Here is an 18,785-nt window from a genome sequence, read left to right on the forward strand (position 1 = left end):
AGAGACAGCTAGAGAGGGAACACAAGCAGGGAAAGTGGGAGAGGGAGAAGCAGGCTCCTGGCTGAGCAGGGAGCCCGATGCGGGGCTCGATCCCAGGACCCTGGGGTCATGACCTGAGCCGAAGGACTGCAGTATTTTAAAGAGAATGTTTTAGATGCTCTAGGAAGGAAGCCTGGATTGCCTTCAGGGATAAAGTCAATTTAATTAGGAAAAATAAAATGTCTTAGAAATGGGTCTATGTTTGCTAAATAAGCCGGAAAGGAAAGATTGTGCTTGAAAACTAGAACTCTAGGTATCTCAAAATTGACTTACGAACATTACTGCTCGTCTTTTTAAAAATAAATTCAGTTGTGTATTTGTATACTTAGCAAGGACATTGTGGCCTATACCATTTTCAGAGAGTGGGGATCATGTTGCTGTTCTTCAGTGTTACATCCTGCCTGGTCTCCTAGATGTGCGAGGTTAATGGTGTAGAAGAAAGGAAGGGATCCTTGTACAAGGTTGATTTTATTGCTGTGCTCTTCTAGCTGCCTTAGTGAGCATACCTCCCACACCCCCAAATTTGTTCTCTGTTCAGTAGGTGTGGTTATAGGTTGGCATTTACCAACTTTTTAAAAAATAATTCTTCGTGTGCTCCCCCCGCAACCACATATACATACTTCCTCCCATTCTGTAACATGACTTCTAGGGATAGTAGGATTCCATGAACTGAATGAATGGTAAGATGGATGGAAGGTTCGATAGCCCCTTTTGTGAAAAATCTCATGTGATTAATGACAGTAACTAGCACTTTGAAATAGAGCTTATTATGTGACAGGTGCTGTTTTAAACCTTTTTGAACAAGCTTGTAAGCTTGTGTCTTTACAAGGTAGATATTTTATGGCCACATTACAGAAGAGCAAAGTGAGGCACAGAGAGGGTAAATGACCTTCTTTTTTAATTTTTTTTTTGTTTTTATTTTTTGGTAAATGACCTTCTTAAGATGATATGGCTTAGGGGACAAAGCCAAGATTCAGACCTTGGAGTTCTGCCCCAGAGTCCATTCTCCCAATTGCATAAGATGTGCTTTCTCAGTTCTAGGATAAAATTGAAACTGTTTGAATGGAGCATTTGAAATTTATTTTCATAAGGATAATAGCAATTAACATTTATGTGAGGCAGTAGCTGTTTGTAAGACCATTCTTGGTCCCTTATGAGATTTGGCTGCTTTAGCTAAGTATTACAACTTTCTCTTCCCGTTTTGTGATCACAGCATATTGGACCAGCTATCCCAGAAGTCAGTTCTGTCTGGTTTAAACTATACATTTACTGCATCACTGGGCAAGGACCACCATCTCTTTTACTGTCCAAAGGTACAAGACTTCGAAAACTGCCAGATATATTTCAGGTACGTTGTGTGAACCGTGTTTCTTTCTTTCTTTTTGAGGAGGGTAGAAATTGGTAAGCAGCATTATAGTGACCTTCTTAAATTTTTTTTTTTTTTACATCTCTAAACACCATTTTATTCATCTTTTACTCATTTTTTTCCCCCTAGGGTTATGATCGATTACTCATAACATCTTGGGGTCATGATCCTGGGGTAGTTCCTACGTCAAATGTGCTCACGATGTTGAATGACGCTTTGACACATTCGGCAGTTTTGATTCAGGTACCGTTGCTTTATTTGAAACAACCAGTTTTGGATTTTGATTTTGAAGATTATAGTTTGTCTAGCTTTCTGCCGAGTCGCAGTCAGATGTCAGTAATTTAAAATTTGTAAAGCTGAAATGCAAGGGATCAGCTGTGGGGTTTTGTCCTGGCCTTTGTCTGGCAGTGCGGGAATTGCAGAGACAACATGGACTTTGGAGTTAGACCCAGCCTTGAATTCCAGCTTCCTCTTTTGCTGCCCATGTGGCTGTACTTACAAGAGCTCTGTTGAGCTAGAATTCACATAGCATACAATCCACCAATTTACATCGTACCAACTCTGTGGTTTTTAGTGTGGGTGCAGGTATCCACAGCCCTCTCCATGCTCATTTTAGAACGTTTTCATCACCTCAGAAAAGAATGCCTGAACGCTTAGTTCTCACTCCCCTATTCCCCAGCCCTAAACAACGCTGATCTACTTGGCTCTCTCTCTAGAATGCTGATTCTGGGCATTTCACATACATGGAGTTACATAATATGTGGTCTTTTGTCACTGACCTCTTTCACTTTGTAGAGTGTTTTCGAGGCTCATCACATTGTAGTGTGTATCGGTCCATCATGAATCAGTACTGCATTCCTTTTTATGGCCAAATAAGAGTCCCTTGTGTGAATAGACCACATTTTGTATTTCCATCCATTGCTGATGGACATTTGGATTTCTACCTTTTGGCCATTATGAGTAATAGTAACCACTGTAATATATAAATGGTCATTTATAGGTTTTTGTGTGGCCGTGCTATCATTTCTTGTCGGTATGTGGCTGGGAGTGGAAATGCTGGATCATATGGTAATTCTATGTGCAACTGTTTAAGGAACTTCCAGACTGTTTTCCAGAGTGGCTACACCATTTTACATTCCCACCAGCGCTTGGTATTATCTGACTTGTTTTATCATAACCCTCCTAGGATGTGAAGCGGTATCTCATTGTGGTTTTGATTTGTATTTTCCTGATGCCTAATGATGGTGAGCCTCTTTTCATGTGCTAATGAGCTGTGTGACATTTTGAAGATACTTCTCTTATACTTAGTTTCCCACCTGTAAAACGGAGATGGCAGTATTTACTGTATAGCAACAAAAAGTAATAGTAGCAGCTAATGATGAGATAAGCAGTTTATCGTTTTAGGATTACTGAATGAAATAAGACTGTGTGAAGTGTGCAGCATGCATTCTGCTTCATAGTAGGTTCTCAATAAAGATTTCATTAATTTATTCAACTAACAATCATATGTGCCATATTCTGTGCTAATTAATGTGGATATACAAATAAGACACAGTCTCTGAGTTTAAGGGATTTAAGTCTCGTGGGAAATGTTGCATAAGCAGTTAGTTTCAGTTTTTTGCAGAGTGAATAGGATTATATATGGTGCAACCATTAGAGAATAGTACCCAGTTCAGCCTTGAGGCAAGGAGAAAGGCTTGGGGGACACTCATCAGAGATAGTGAGACTCAGGCTGAGTATAGAAGGATGATACAGAAGAGAGCCAGGCCAGGCAGAAGGGTTAGCAGGAATAAATCTCTGGGCAGAGGTTTTTTTTTTCTTTTTCTCCACTGCTACTTGCTCAGTACCTAGAACAGCGCCTGGCTCAGAGTAGTTTCTCATGAGGGTTGTTGTAGGCAGGCCCTGGAGTGTAGTGTACCTTGACAGTTGTGCTACAGGGCTTAGACTGTACCCTGTAGATTGATAGCAGCCAGTAAAGGGTGCTGAGCAGGGGATTTCTGTGGTCAGTGTGTTTTGGGAAGATCGCTACCCAAGTATGCTACCCCAACCAGTAGGGTAATAAGAAACCTGAAGCAAGAGGTCCAGTTAGGATTTAGTATAGGAGTCCTGGCAAGAGGTGAGGACAGCCTAGATCAGGGAAGTAGTAATAAGAATTGAAAGGAAAAAATGGATTCAAGAGTTATTACAAATTAAAATTGGTAGACTTGATCAGATGTCTGAGAAGGATATGAGAAGAGGAAGAGAATGATTCCTGGGGTATTGGCTTGTGAAGGTAGAAGAATGGTGATATCACTACTTGAGAGAATAGAGGAGAAAGAGCCAGTCGATGGGGGTCAGATGATGTGTTGTGTTTGGTGCATGTTGAGTATAAGGTGCCTGTGGGACATTTGGATGGTGGAGCTATCTAATCGGTAATTGGAAATATTTTGAAATCCAGACAAGAGTTGAATGGGAGACACTGACTTGAGTGTCCGCATCAGCACGTGGAGGCACTTGAAACCACGGTTAGCCTACACGTTAGCCAGGAGGGAGGAACACAGAGCAGGGGTTCATGGTGGGAGATGACACGGAATGGGTTAGGTGTGGGCTTGAGTCCGTCTGCCTAAATCCACATCTTGATTCTACCACTTAGTAGGGGTCTCGGGCGAGTTCAGTTATCTTGAATTCCTTTGCCTGCAAACTGGAAGTAATAACAGGTCCTGTCTTTATAAGGTTGTTGAACTTTATGACCGAATCGCATAATCTGCATGAAATGGGTAGAGTCCTGCACTTAGCACACAGGAAGGTCTCCCGAGATGTTCGCTGTGCCCTGGCAGGGGTAGGAGAAGCAGACAGAGGAGTTTCAGTGTTGGTTACAGAGTTTTGTTTTTGCTCAACGAGAATGCCTCCTTTAGTAAGTGGTATGGAAGAAATTCACCATGCTGGAACTTATAACAAAATTAAGAGTTTGATTAAAGCCATGCTTTCATCATAACAGTCTTGATTAGGGTTTAAATCATAACTGTACCAATGAAGTAGAAGGAAGCTGTCCGAAGAAATATGTTCAAGTTGTTATGTGAACTATCTTAATGAGTGCGATTATTCTCTGAAATGATTTTTTTCTTTTATATCGAGTACTCTGAATTTCAATAATGCATAGGGTTTTTTGAAAGGGAAAAATGTAGAGATCCCCAGTGTTAACTTAAATTTTCTATTAGAACAACTCTCAATGCACATAAACATTAAGTTCTTCATGCTTATTATTCTTACACCAAAACAAATTTAGGGATTTAAATACAAAAATACACTTTAAAACTAACAGAATTCAAATGAACATTAATTGAATGCAATGGCTAAAACTAAATTATTATGTGTAGCATGGGAGTGGAGTGGTTAGATTTTTCTTAATTTTTGAATTGATAGAACCTGCACATGATTCAAAATAAAACACTATTAAAAGATGCACAAAGTATCACTGCACTTCTAACACTATCTGCCCCATTCTCCTCATTTCTCCTCTAAATCAGATACATTTATTAGTTTCTACTCTAGCCGTCTAGAATTTCTTATGCATGCGCGAGCCAGTGCACAGTGCCGTCCCCATGCTTTTTTCACTTAGCAAGTGGAGACCTTTCTATTTCAGTTTGTAGGGAGCTTCCTCTTTTTTTTCTTTTTTTCTGCAGCTGCCTTGAAAATACATCCATTAATTTATTTAACCCTTACTGAGGGGCTTTTATAATTATATAATTTTGAATATGTGTCATGGAGTGCAGGTTTTTGAGTTTTGCATTCCAAGTTCATGGTGCACCAGGTGATTGATGATGGGATTCTTTTACCACTGTCCTCTCTCAGAACTACAGCTAACCCTTGCGCGAGTGTGCTTGATTTCAGTCTCCGCTTGTCTCATACCTCATGTACTTGTTAAATCGGCCTCTTTGTTTTTCATTAGCCGTATGCTCCATTGGAGATACGTGGCCTTATAAGTTAGTATGCACTTAAGGTGGTCTTCGCTTGCTGGAGAGAAAAAAAAACTTGAGAGCTTTTTAATGGAATATTAATGTAGGATATACCGTCACATGGCATAGTTTCATTTATTGTTTGATTATCTGTTTGTTCATGGAAATACAGGTTTCTTGTATACCTTTCAACTGTGTTTCTTCATGTTTAGGGACACGGTTTGCATGGGATAGGAGAAACTGTCCACATACCATTTCCATTTGATGAAACAGAACTACAAGGAGGTATCTTACTTTTGAATTATATCTGTTTGACCTCTTTATCATTAATCTTTGTCAATAGTTTGGTAGAAAACATAGTAGGAAGTGAATTCTTAAAATTTTTAAGTTCTAGGGTCTTAACATGCTGCTTTTAAAGAGTATTAGCAAAGATGGGGGCGCCTGGGTGGCTCAGATGGTTAAGTGTCTGCCTTCGGCTCAGGTCATGAACCCAGGGTCCTGGGATCGAGTCCTGCATCTGGCTCCTTGGGAGCCTGCTTCTCTCTCTCTCTCTCTGTCTCTCATGAATAAATAAATAAAATCTTAAAAAAAAAAAAAGTTACCTGATTAAAACTGATGGGTATATTCATATAGCACTTGTATTTCCCACTTCATGTAAAACTGCTGTTCTATAATCTTACGTTTCTGGTTCTTAAAGAAGAGCCACATTGCTTGAATATTTAGAGAGCCGTGAATGGTTCAAGTAATCTAACTTAGGTTGATTTATGTAAGAACTTAATGTTCTTCCAAAATGATAGTCACCACTCTCCCTGACTCCCTCCAAAGTAGGGAAAAAGGAAGGTTTTTAAAATATTTTTTTCCTCTTCACATAGCTAGACTGCAGAAGCCTTGCGTTTGAAATTCAGTTCTCTCTTTTGCCTGTTGTGAATAAATGTGCATGAAATTTGGAGATGAATTTTCTCTTCCAAAAAACAGCCCCTTTTTCAGAAATAAGTACTTCTCTGCAATTAAACTTTGCTATTTAATCCTTTGACACTTTATAAAATATTCTGTGGGAAAAATATTTGTTCACCTGAAGATACAGGCTAGGGACGGTAGGATCTTAAAATTTATAAAATCTCAAAAACTGATTAATATCTTGCCTTGGGAGATTATTGTGTGAATTATAAAAGAAAGGAATCTTGATTTTTGAGTATAATGCGTCTTTCTGTTTATAAGTTCACCTATTTATGAGGACTTGCACTAAAATTTAAATAATTTACTAAGGATATAATTTCAAGTGCATTTTTAGCTTTAGTTTCAATAAGAATAATTTTACTTTTAAAAATTTCTCAAAAATATGGTGTGTATTTAATACATTTCCTAGCAGAAGCCCAACAAGTAAGCATTTGAGGCAGAATAGAACCACAAAGAGAAGCCTAGAGAATTTGCCCCCGACTGGTCCTATTTGCTTGCTTAGCAGTTAATTTGTTTTGATACAATAAATGCCTCCTGCTGTACATAATATGTGTACACCATCCTTTCACATTCACAGGTAGTTCTTTGTGATAGATTAAAGTATAAAAGTAGTTCTAAGAATTGTTTAATAAAAGTATATTTACATTTTTGATGTTGTGTTATAATAATGTGATGTCAATCTTTGTCCTTAGAGTTTACTCGTGTCAATATGGGTGTTCATAAAGCATTGCAAATATTAAGGAACAAAGTGGACTTGCAGCATTTTTGTGGATATGTCACCATGTTGAATGCTTCTAGCCAAGTTGCAAGCAGAAAACTCAGTGACGCTTCTGATGAGCGAGGTCAGCCAACAGTTGGGTTCTTTGAATTAAGATCATTGTATGGGGTATATCGCAATCTTAACACTTAAGAAGCAGGGAGACTTTTGTGGGGATGTTGAATTATTTAATACTTCGTATTTTTTCACTAAGGTGAGAAAATATTCTGTGACATCATTTGGACAAGTATCAGTTGTTCGGATGGAGAAAATACTAAGTGCCCAGCTAAATGGGTGCTGGCCTGGGGTTGGAGTACAGAATGGCTGTGGGGTGTTAGCCCTTTACTGTCATCTCCATTTCTGTGGGCTTTCAGTTAAGTTCTTTTGTGGAATGATGGCTTCAAAACTTCAGTCTCTGTCTAAAAATGTTTCTAAAGTAGAATGAACAGTTTTTCCGGTTGAACCTTTCTCTGTAAAAGGTACCACTGTCTCAGGAACCCTGGCCTAGAATCTTATCTTTGTCTCTTCCTTCTTGTGCCACGCTGTCCATTTAGTTTTCACGTTCTGTGAATTAGTCCTTAGAAATGTCTCTCATATCCTGTCTTCCCTTCTCTCCATTTTAAATTCACTGTGACTGTCATGCTAGTCTGTGACCCTTTCTTGCTCATTAGCCTTCCTGGCCTCATTCTTCTTTCTGTCTCCAGCACAGCCTACATGTTGACAACAGCTGATTTTCGTTTCTCTTTTTAATTAAAAAATATATTTTCACATCACCTTCTCCTGCTTACTGATTGTTTCTGCTTTGGCAGAATTTTGGCTTGTAGGCGGCTTTGGTGGCCGAGGTGCCAGCTCTGGTCCATGACTCTAGGAAACCTTTCAGTTCAGACATCTGTCGTTGGTTGACGCTGATTCCCTGAGCCTCTTAGCGTGAAATCCTGAGTAAATATGATTGATTGCTCGCCATCCAGTGCATTGGATTGGCTCCCTTTGAGTTAAATATCCAGCCCTAGTTCTTTACCTTTGGCCAGAGGATCTGAGTAAATTTTAACAGTTGGGTGCCACGTATCACAGGGCATTTTCCAAACAGGGGGTATGGGTTAGGCAGTCATTTCAAAACATGTCTGCTACAGTCATGTTTTCTTTCTTTCGTCCCACAAACATTTATGGAGTACCTGCTTAGATGCTGAAAGGATTGAAATTACTAAGACCTAAGGAATAAAAAAAACCCTAGCAAGGGAGACAAAGACAAGCCAGTGAATCAGCTTGCTGTGTAGTGTTAAAAGTCTGCGATAGAGCTTGGCATCAGCTTAATGCGCTACCATAGGACAGAGAAGGCGTATCTCAGCCCAACTGAGCTGTCAGAGAAGGCTTCTTAGAGAAGGTAAAGTTTGAACTCAATTTTGAAAAGTGAGGATTTGGGTATATAAAAGGTGTTTATTTATTTGGAGGGTAGCAGCCTTTCAGGCAGAGAGAATCAGGCAATAGAGCAGCTCACCTTGGCCAAAAGAAAGAATTTGTTGGAAAATAGTAGAAAATGAGAGTAGAGAAGTAAGGTCAGGAGATCTTGGAGGATCTTATGTGCTGGAAGATAGGAAGAGTCCAAGAATTTTGAAGAGGAATGACATAATCTGACTGCATGTTTCCATGGGGATAGAAGCAACTTCAGTAATGATCTAAGTGAAAGTCTGAACTTGAGTTCTGCCTTTTGAGTCATTTCCTTGGGCCAGGGTTTCACCACTTTGGCACTATTTACATTCTGAGCTGGATAATTCCTTGTTGTGGGGGCCTGTCCCGTGCAGTATAACATGTTTAGCATCCCTAGATATCAGTAGCATCCCTGTCCCCATTCATGACCTTTGCATCAGTCTCCAAACATTGTCAGAGGTCTCTTGGGGGACAGGATTGCCCCCTAGTTGGGAACAGTTGCTTTAGGCTGAAGACCCTTCGTTCTCCATTGTCATTCTTGTTGCTGGAAGTCTTCTCTTCCGTTAGGGCTGATGGACGACTTGTGCCAACTATGAGAATCCTAATACTGTGTATGTCCTCTCATTGCAAGGAGAACCTGATTTGGCTTCTGGCTCAGATGTAAATGGGAGTACAGAGTCTTTTGAAATGGTCATTGAGGAAGCAGCTATAGACTCGGCAGCAAAACAAAACTCTGGTAAGGCTTTAAGAATTATTTTCAGTTTTAGACTAGTCTCTGAGATTTAATAACTCTTCTGTTAAATCATTTGGATGTCATTTGTTCTGATTATCCATAATGGACCTTTTAATAAGTATTTACTAGGAAACATGTTTATATATTTAGAATAACGATGAAAGTGTTACAAAAATATGACCTGAGAACAATGACTTCAGTTTCAATTTTCCTGTGTTAAATTCTTTCATCTTGTCGATGTCTTGCAGTGTCTTTTTTTTGGTAAAAGGCCATTTTGAGCATCTGGTGAAAGCTATGTACCTTCTCCCCAGAAGCATGTACATACTCAATAAAGATTCTTTCCTGTTGCAGAGATTATCTGACCCCCTCTGAATCCTCTCCCCCTGCTAAGCCCATTGGTGGACCACAGGGGTGGGAGGAATCTGAAAATTTCTGGACGTCCGTTAAGAAACCCTGGTCAGTCATAATATATGTAAACACATATGTGATTAATTAACTATACATCGTTTTGTAGTTGCCACAACAGAAGCAGATTGGGTTCCTCTCGAGCTGTGCTTTGGAATTCCATTGTTTAGTTCTGAATTAAATCGGAAAGTTTGTAGAAAAATTGCTACACATGGCCTTTGCAGAAAAGAGAGGTAAGGGTTTATGTTCATTGTCATCTTTCCATCTGTGAGACTTTTAGGCTGTCAGTTGCCACATCTTATTTTCTTTTATTTCACACATGAGCATAGTAATTGCCTTGTGTTTATTCATTGATTGAATAAAGATTGCTAGTTTAAGGGTTTACTATATTTTTCAAAATTAAACTTCAGCATCTCAAAAATTTGACACATGCAAACATTGGGGGCACATATTTTGGTTAATTTTAATTATGTTAACTTAGTTACCAAGATTTGGTAAGAGTGTGATAAAATTAGCGTGCTTATACGAGGTTATGCCTAGTGTTTGTAATGTGTACGTGTTTGTAGAACATTTCCCTTGTGCCCTTCTGTCCCTCTGAGCAAACACACACTCAAGTTATGCCATGTAAATAGCGATTATCTCTTTTGTTGGAATTACAGCTGAATTTCTAAATTTTCTTCAGTTTCCACATTTTCTAAAACGAGCAGATATTACTTATCAGAGGTGACATGGAAGTTTTATCTCGCATGCCGACTCTGAGCCATTGGGAGCCATTGCTAAGAGGCAGTGTTGTAAAAGTTTTGTGACTGTTGAGCAGAGAGGAGTGTCCCTGAATCTGAGTGTCGGGCAGGGCTGCTGGGAGAGCTGATGTCCACAGGTCTCCTTGACTTCTTCATTTAAGAAAACAGAGTTGGATAATAAGTAATTCATTCAGTTGGCTTAATACACTTTATCAGAAGATTAAAAGTACTCAGTTGACACATAATTTCAGTAATTCTCTGAAAGTCACCTACATGAGTAAAAAAAGTAGGAATACTATACAGCTTTAAAGATTGCCACCATAATTGTTACCAGTTTCCATATTTGAAAAATATTTGATTTCAGTGGGTTGATGTATAGTAAATCTGTCAGACTTTTTATCAGCATGTATTTTAAAATTAATTTGGGTATTTGAAGTTTGTATCGTAATTGTCATTCCTACTTGAGTTTTCATTTTAAAAGTTCTCTTTCATTTAACATTTATATTTGCTAATAGTATAAGCTTTTTCTAACAGTAACTTCTCAGTTTTGGTTTTATACATGATTTTTTATTTCAAAATGGTCTTTTTAGGCACTATTAACTCCCAGTTTTAATAATATTAAAACTGGCAGAGATTTCATTGACGAGAACCATTGAAATTTTAAGAAAATTTTTATGTGATTAATCAGAACGTATTTACATATATAAATGCATTTAAGATGCTGAAATTAAACTCTTGTGAGATATTCGTTCTTGTCATATTTGTTTTAAACTTTTTACCCCTGTTTTCCAGCCTTCAGAACCTCTTACATTCCAGTAGAAAACTCTCTCTACAAGTCCTTAACTTTGTTCACTCATTCCAGGTAACAAAACAAAAAATCCAAATGGTGTTTGCATAGAGCTTTATAGGATTCAGAACACTTCCGTGTTTATCTTGGGCCTCCGCAGTAATGAAATAAGCATTAATTTTAATTGATAAATAAAGATGTTGAGATTTAGGAAGTTCATTTTCTTGCACATGATTTACTGGCTGGTGAAGGGGGTCTAAAGCTGGAACTCTTTGTTCTGTGCCAGTGCTTTATTCAGTAGAAATGTGGTAAGCATCTACCATGGGCCATGTACCATGCTAGGTGCTGGTTCCTGGGTACGATACTGTTCCCTTAACTGCAGTGATTCTCGGTTGCTGATAGGGAGCTCTTTGTAGCGCAAGCCAGTGCTTTAGACCTTTTGTCTTCCCCCTTCCCCCAGGGAAAGAAAGGATACTCTGTAGACTTGATTTGTAGATAAACTTTTTTTTTGGACTGGAGTATTTCTGTTCAGAATATCTGATCCAGTGTTATAAAATCAGTAGTTTGGAGTTTTGTTTCATTTATTTTTTCAATAAATACTTGGGTCTGCTCTATGCCAGACCCTTTACTATGTGCTGGGGAAGAAGTGCTGTCCAAGACACTAGTGGAGCTTATAATGATGTTTGAGACAGTAAATAGCCAAGTAAACGTTGAATTATGTAAGTAATTAAAGATTTCAGTAAGCACTTTGAAGCAGCCAAACTCCTTGGAATCTGATGGAATCCAAAGGGAGACCTGATTTAAATGGACAGAGATGATATATAAACTGAAACTTCCTAAGGGATGGAAAGGAGTATGCCATGCAGGGCTTAGTAGGAGCAAAGGTCCTGGGTCGGGAAAACACTCTGTGTACAAGGAAACGAAAGAAGGCTGGTGTGGCGGAATCCTCATGAAAGTTAGGGGGTTGGCGAGAGGTGAGGATGAAGAGTAGGGGAGGGCAGGGCCTTCTAGAGTATGGTAAACAATTTGTATTTTATGTTGGAGTGCAAAGAGAAATTATTAAAGACTTTTAAACAGGAATGACATTATTTCTGATCGACTGTTTTAAAAGATTAATTACCGTTTGGAGAGCAGATTAAAAAGGGACAAGCATAGAAGCAAGACCAGTTCAGAGACCATGTGAGAGTTGTTGGTAGCTGAGCTCCCTTTTGAATTAAAAGTACCCCCAAATTTTGCATGTATCCATAATAAAAGTTTATTACCCGTATGTACTGTTATATCAATAAATTGTATATATTATAAAACATACACAAAAATAGAAATTTTGTTAAGGATGCAGTAATCAATATGGGATTTCTAAAATTTTTATAGTTCCATACCCCACTTTGGAGACCACTGGCCTCGACTATGGTGGTAGGCTATGGTGAATGAATAAAGTAATTTGGGATACATGTTGGAGGTAGATTGCTAGAACCTGGTGGTTAATTCAATGTGAGGAAAAGATTGAGGGTGAAAGGAAGGGAGGAGTCAAGCATGATTCTCCAGTTTCTGGACTAGCTCGGTGTGTAGAGTAGGGAGGACAGGGGCGGAGCTTGGAGAATGAAGGTTAGGGACGTGGTAGGTGTGGAATGGATGGTGAAACACTCAAGAGCCGATGCCAGATAGGTGGGTGTGTGAGCTTGGAGTCCTGGGGAAAGGTCTGTGCTAAATATGAGAATCTGAGAGCCCAGGAAGCCCATGGAGTGTTCTGGTGCTTGATGCTATGTGAGGGGTTTTTAGAGATTAGGTCTAAGAATGAACGTTTGTCTTCTCTTACAGTCTCATGGCCCATTATTTCTATTTATTTCTAAGCACTTGTAGTCTGACTTGTATTAGTCATTATTGCATGCGGTGATACCCCGCCACTGATTATCTCGGCGTCTGTGAGGTAGATCTTTGCGTCTCCCGCAGTGTCTTGCATTCCATAAACATTTCTTGGGTCATCAAAGTCCATATTTATAATGAGCTGTATGAAGTGGTTTGGTAAAGTGTTGGTTATAGGATTTTTCTCCTGTTCCTTGATCTTTTAGGAAGGTGCTTCAACCCTGGATGTTCCCACGGAGGCCAGCTTCTCCAGCGTGCTCTCACAGCCCTCCTGTGCTGAGATGGGAGTTCCACTTCCTGCAAAGAACTTAATATTTAAAGATGGCGTCTTATCAGAATGGAGGGGACGGTCACCTTCCTCGCTTCTTATTGCTAATCTCCATTTGCAATAATTTGGTTCCACCATTTGTTGCTCACACTTCTGCCTTTTTTCTTTCTTAACGTTAGCTTTATGGTGCCAGCCACTAAAAAGCATCGTGCTGCCGCAGTGCAATTCACGCTTCACCGATGTAAAAGGTTGGGGAACACGTTCGCGTTTTCTGAAGTTCTCCTCACTATTGCACCTCCTAACGCAACAAAGAGCTTTTTAGCAGCCCGCACTGTATTTTTTACCTTGAGACAATCTGCATTTCTTTTATAAGACTGAGGATATATACTTTATAGGCTTTATGATGACTGTTACGTTTATAAGCAGTCACTATGAATATTGCAGTGGTAATTTTATATGTTAGTTTATCAAACATAAATCTTGTTTAATTTTATATTTTGTTACCTACTCTTTAGGGGGTCACGGGAAGAGTCGGAACTCTTCCTCTGAAAAGGCTTCTTGGTACTTAAAGTAGCAAAACTATAAAACAATAAACATCCAGTTTCGAGAGATGATATGATGGGGCATTAAGAATTTCTGTGGATGTCTGTAAATTATGTATATGAGTTGAACATTGTCGACAGTATGTAAATCAGCATAGTTATGTACAACTTAACCTTGATTTATAAGGTCTTAATTCCGACTATGACTATACATTGACATCTCCTGAGAAGCTTTGGAAAACATTCTATTTTTAAACCAATGTTTATATGTGGACTTCTGTTGTCACTCACTTTGGGCTTTACATTTTCAGAGTCTTTATGGGAAAGTAGAATTTATTTTCCACTCTTGTAATTGTGGCTGCTGTGTGTTTTCACCCAGACTGGCTTTTTGTTTAGTAGCTTTACCAGTGAATTGTTATGAAATCGAATTTGATGTTTTGAAACCAAGGATTGTGATTTTAGGTTAGAATTACATATTAGGGGCATTAAGGCTATGTCTTCTGATCAAAAACACTTTGGTGATAAACCTACTTTGAAGACATTCTTAGGCAATCTGGATCTTAAATTTATGTGAATCGTTTTGGAGGAACTGAAAGAAAAGTTGAGTAATTTCAAAATGTTTCTTGAGTCATTGATTCTTTTAGATCTCAAATGGTAATTAGAATAATTGGAATCACTTTCTAGATTTTCTAAGTTACCTTCCTTGGGAAGTTTGTGCAGTGTTATAAGTTTAGTGTAGCTCTTTTCATAGGATAATGGTTTGCTCATTTAAAACTGTAACCAAACTAACTGGTCAGACAACATATATCTAAAACACTTAAAGCATTAGAAAATTTGGGAATGTTAGAACCTAAACATTTTTGCTGATAATTTTTGTTATTTATAGAACTGGTATTTGTGTATTTAACATAGTTCTGGAAATACATGCCTTTCTTAAAACTGTTAACAGAACCATGCATTCAGTACCATGGCCTACCTATAGAATTGAGTATCTCAGAGCAGGTCACCTGTGGCGCGCACTCAGTGCTGTGTTTTGGGGTAAGTGCAGTAACCTTTCCTTTTCTACTTTGTCTTATATGAGGTAGAAATCAAGTGTATGTTATAAATGTTTGTCTTATTATAAAAGGAAAAATACATACTAATATTAAAATAATTTCTTACGACTGTGAATCACCCATTTATTTTTCCAATAATTGATATTGTACATTCCTAGTGCTATTAGGTATGTATGTAACTTTTACAGTTTTTCAATAGAAAGTTGTAAGTATTTCACTTGATCAGGGCTCTTTAATCTCATTTTCATTTGCTTTGTTTATATCAACTGTAGTTGTTTTATTTATTCCTGTATTAACAATCTAAGCCTACTGTAATGACATGTACACTAATAAAGAATGGAATAATTTGTAGTTGTTGGCAGTGAACCCAGTTGGTAGTGAATTGAAAACTTAAAATATGGGAGTGATTTGCTGCTATATTTCCTTCGAGAGATAATGGAGGAAGAATTAGAACCTAATAGTGATCATGAATTTTAGGGAAAGTACTGGAAAAACAGGTGGACGACTCTGGTTTCTCCCATGAATGAGGAAAGGTTCTGATTCCCAGTTGAAAAGCTCTCGTACTTTTAAGGAGGGAGAATCTGCTTTTTCGAGCTGTTAGTAAAATGTGAAAGCTGCTTTTGTGCTTTGCTTTATAAATTTGGCTTTGTTTCATCCATATGTTAACTCATGGGAAGATGCATCTCCTAATCCTACAAGTGTTGATCCAGTTCAACAAAACGTTAAATTTTAAGTGTAGACTTCATTTGCCAAAGAAGACTTATGAAAGAATTTTAACGTAATTTCATTTGGCTTTGTGCTACTTCCCCTTTCTTTTCTCCCCTTAATGTGCTTAAACCATGGGAAACCTTCTTTAAAAACCAAGAGAAAAATACCAGAAAGGGCACAGAATTTGGTATGGTACAGTTTCACCTCTCAGCTGGGTCTAAAGAAATGCAACTTTATGTCATTTAAAAACATATCTGATTTTCTCGATTCCTTTCATTCTTTCATTTTAAATATGTAATCAGATGATTTTGTATTCATTATTGGGAATATCAGTTTCTTTTACTTAATGTTGTCAGTCTTCTCTGCCATTCATGTTTCTATTTTATGTTCAGTGTTTCAAATACAGTTTGTATTTAAAGATTTTAAAGTACCAAAACTCTAACTGAGTACAGTGGATTGTTTTCTGGTATGATGTTAATATTCTGGAACAAAATGTATAAAGTGTTGTCAATTTGATTATTGACACATATAATATGTTTACAAATAAACTGTGGTGTTGATCAAATTACTGTGAAAATGTGTATATAATCTGTAAGTCCCTTTCTTAATATTAAATACAGCCATGCTTTCAGTGCTGTGGCTTTCCTATACTTTTCTTTAATGACCTTTTCATTTCAGATTTATAGGAGAGTTGTAAAGATAGTCCAGGGATGTTTCCTATACCCTTCCCCAAGCTTCCCCTAATGTTACCACCTTATAAACTATGGCCTATCTGTCAAAACTCAGAAATTAACCTCAGGACAGTACTATTTACTATACTGTAGACTTTATTGGGTATTTATCTGTTTTCCACTAATGTCCTGCTGTTGCAGAATCCAGTCCAGGACACCACGTTGCATTTATTTAGTCATGGATGCCTCCTTTGTCTCTTCCAGTCTCTGACAGTTTCTTAGTCTGCCATGACCTCAACACTGTGAAGAGTACTGGTTATTTTGTAGAATGTTCCTTAATAAATGGGTTTGTCTGATGTTTTCTTGCGATTAGATTTGAGGTTATGCTTTATCAGGAAGGATGCACAGAGGTGATGTGCCCTTCTACACATCATAGGGTACATGATGTCAGTAGGCATTACTGGTGATATTCCTTCATTGGCTTAGTTGGTGTCTGCTAGGTATTTCTACTGTAAAGTATTTTCCCACTGAATTACTAGGTCTAGCCCATAGTCAAGGGGAGGAGGGTAGTATCTCTATATATTATTTAGAATTTTTCTTAAAGTTTGTTCCTCTTTCCTATTTATTTGATCCTTTGTTTATATTAGTATGTGATCATGGCTATTTATTTTATACTTTAGGTTAAAGTCTAATAGTGTAAATTGTTTCAACTTAGGCTTTTGGGAACTCTTTGAGGTTCACTCCTAAATTCTTTTGATGTGCCTTCATTTTTTTTAAGACCATATTTTTACTTTCTAGCAATGCCACGTATTATCTGGATGCAGGACCTAGAATTAGCTGTTTCTCCAAGAAGCCCTGGTCGCTTTCATTGGAGACTGGTATGTAGATACCAAGATCTGGGTGTTGGGTGTGCTCAGTGCTACTGCTTCTACGCCTCTTCTGTGAAATGTGCTCAGAGATACTAATAGGCATACTAACCAATATGTAGTACACATCTCTATAAGTATTTCTAGGTTTATATGTATGTATATTAAATTAAACATTCAGTTATACTCACTGAACCAGCACTGCAAGGTTCATTCTAGTTTTGCCTCTGTGTTCATTTGTAACTTCTTTCTCTGAGAGTGAGAACCCTGGCTTCTTTATCTACAATTTATTTGCTTATTTGTTGAACCTTAGAATACTAATAAAGTGGTTTCAGAATAGTTAAGTTGTACCCCTGTGAGAAAAATGGCCCCACTGGCGTACAGTGTTAAGTACTTGTTTTGTCCTGAGCCTTACACTAGCTACTCCGAGCACCATTTTCCAAAGTAACTTAGTTCAGCTCCCTTTATTTCCCACTTCCTTCGTTAGGTTATGTCAGATATTTGTAAAACAGATTCGCTTGTCACGCCTGTGCCTTCCATCTGGGGTCTCTTACATCTCCGTTGAGTTTTTCATACCATAAAATTCGCTCTATATAGGCTTTGACAGATGCACGGTATGTTCCCACCATCGCAGGACTATATAGAACAGTCCCATCACCCTAAAAATTCCTTTTTTACTCACCCCCCCCCCGACCCCTCACAACCACTTACCTGTTTTCCATTCCTATAATTTTGGTTTTCTGGAATGTCACAGAAATGGTGGGATTGTGCAATTTGTAGCTTTTTAAATCTAGCCTCTTGCAATGCAGAATGCATTTTAAATTCATGTTGTTGTGTGAATCAATAGCTCATCCTTTCTCTTGCTGAGGACTTCGTTGTATGGTTGCATCAAGGTTTGTTTATCATTTAATGGTCACGTGCAGGTTTGTAATAGAATTCGTTTTGCTGGGAGTGGGATTGCTGACTCATTTGGTAAGTGTATATTTACCTTTATAAGACACTGCCACACTGTCTTCCCAAATGACTGCCATTTTGCATCCCCCCAGCAGTGAAGCAGAGTTTCTGTTGCAGTGGTAACTCTCTGTGGCTGAAATACTCATTTCCTGATGAAAAATGATGTTGAGCACTGTCTTTTCATATGCTTATTTGCCACCCATATATTTTGGCTGAAGTGCCTATTCAGATCTGTTGTCCACATTTTAAAAGTTGGGTTTTATTGGGGCTCCTGGGTGGCTCAGTCTGTTAAGCTTCTGCCTTTGGCTCAGGTCATGATCCCAGTGTCCTGGGATCGAGCCCCGCATCAGGCTCCCCCCTTAGTGGGGAGCCTGCTTTCTCCCTCCCCCTCGGCACCCCCAGCTCCCACTCGTGCTCTCTGTCGCTCTGCACTCTCTCTCCAATAAATAAAATCTTTTAAAAACAAATAAATAAAAATTGGGTTTTATTGCTGAGCTTTAAGAGTTCCATAAATTATTCTAAATACAACTCCTTTGTTAGATACGGGTTTCGCAAATATTTTCTCCCAATCTGACTTGTCTTTTCACTCTCTTAATAGTGTCTATTAAAGAACAAAAGTTCTTAATTTCTGTGTAATCTATTTGTTTTAATGGGTTGTACTTTTGATGCGGTTACCTAAAAAATTCATCACAAACCCAAGGTCATGCAAAGTTT

The 18,785-nt window shown here is 38.3% G+C and overlaps 1 protein-coding gene across 2 annotated transcripts in view; it reads left to right on the forward strand.

The window, feature by feature from the left end:
- FAM91A1 (family with sequence similarity 91 member A1) overlaps positions 1–18,340 on the forward strand; it is a 45,162-nt gene extending 26,822 nt beyond the window's left edge. For both annotated transcript variants that reach the window (XM_032415601.1, XM_032415602.1), the window contains 8 exons: positions 1,253–1,387; positions 1,535–1,648; positions 5,553–5,625; positions 6,990–7,139; positions 9,111–9,215; positions 9,727–9,850; positions 11,150–11,219; positions 13,214–18,340. In XM_032415601.1, coding sequence (XP_032271492.1) covers positions 1,253–1,387; positions 1,535–1,648; positions 5,553–5,625; positions 6,990–7,139; positions 9,111–9,215; positions 9,727–9,850; positions 11,150–11,219; positions 13,214–13,399 — 957 coding nt within the window. In that variant the 3' untranslated portion in view covers positions 13,400–18,340. The remainder of the gene's footprint in view (positions 1–1,252; positions 1,388–1,534; positions 1,649–5,552; positions 5,626–6,989; positions 7,140–9,110; positions 9,216–9,726; positions 9,851–11,149; positions 11,220–13,213) is intronic.
- The last annotated feature ends 445 nt before the right edge of the window (positions 18,341–18,785 follow it).

The sequence above is a fragment of the Phoca vitulina genome, unplaced genomic scaffold, assembly GCF_004348235.1.
Source record: "Phoca vitulina isolate PV1807 unplaced genomic scaffold, GSC_HSeal_1.0 scaffold18, whole genome shotgun sequence".
NCBI classification, from domain to species: Eukaryota; Metazoa; Chordata; class Mammalia; order Carnivora; family Phocidae; genus Phoca; species Phoca vitulina.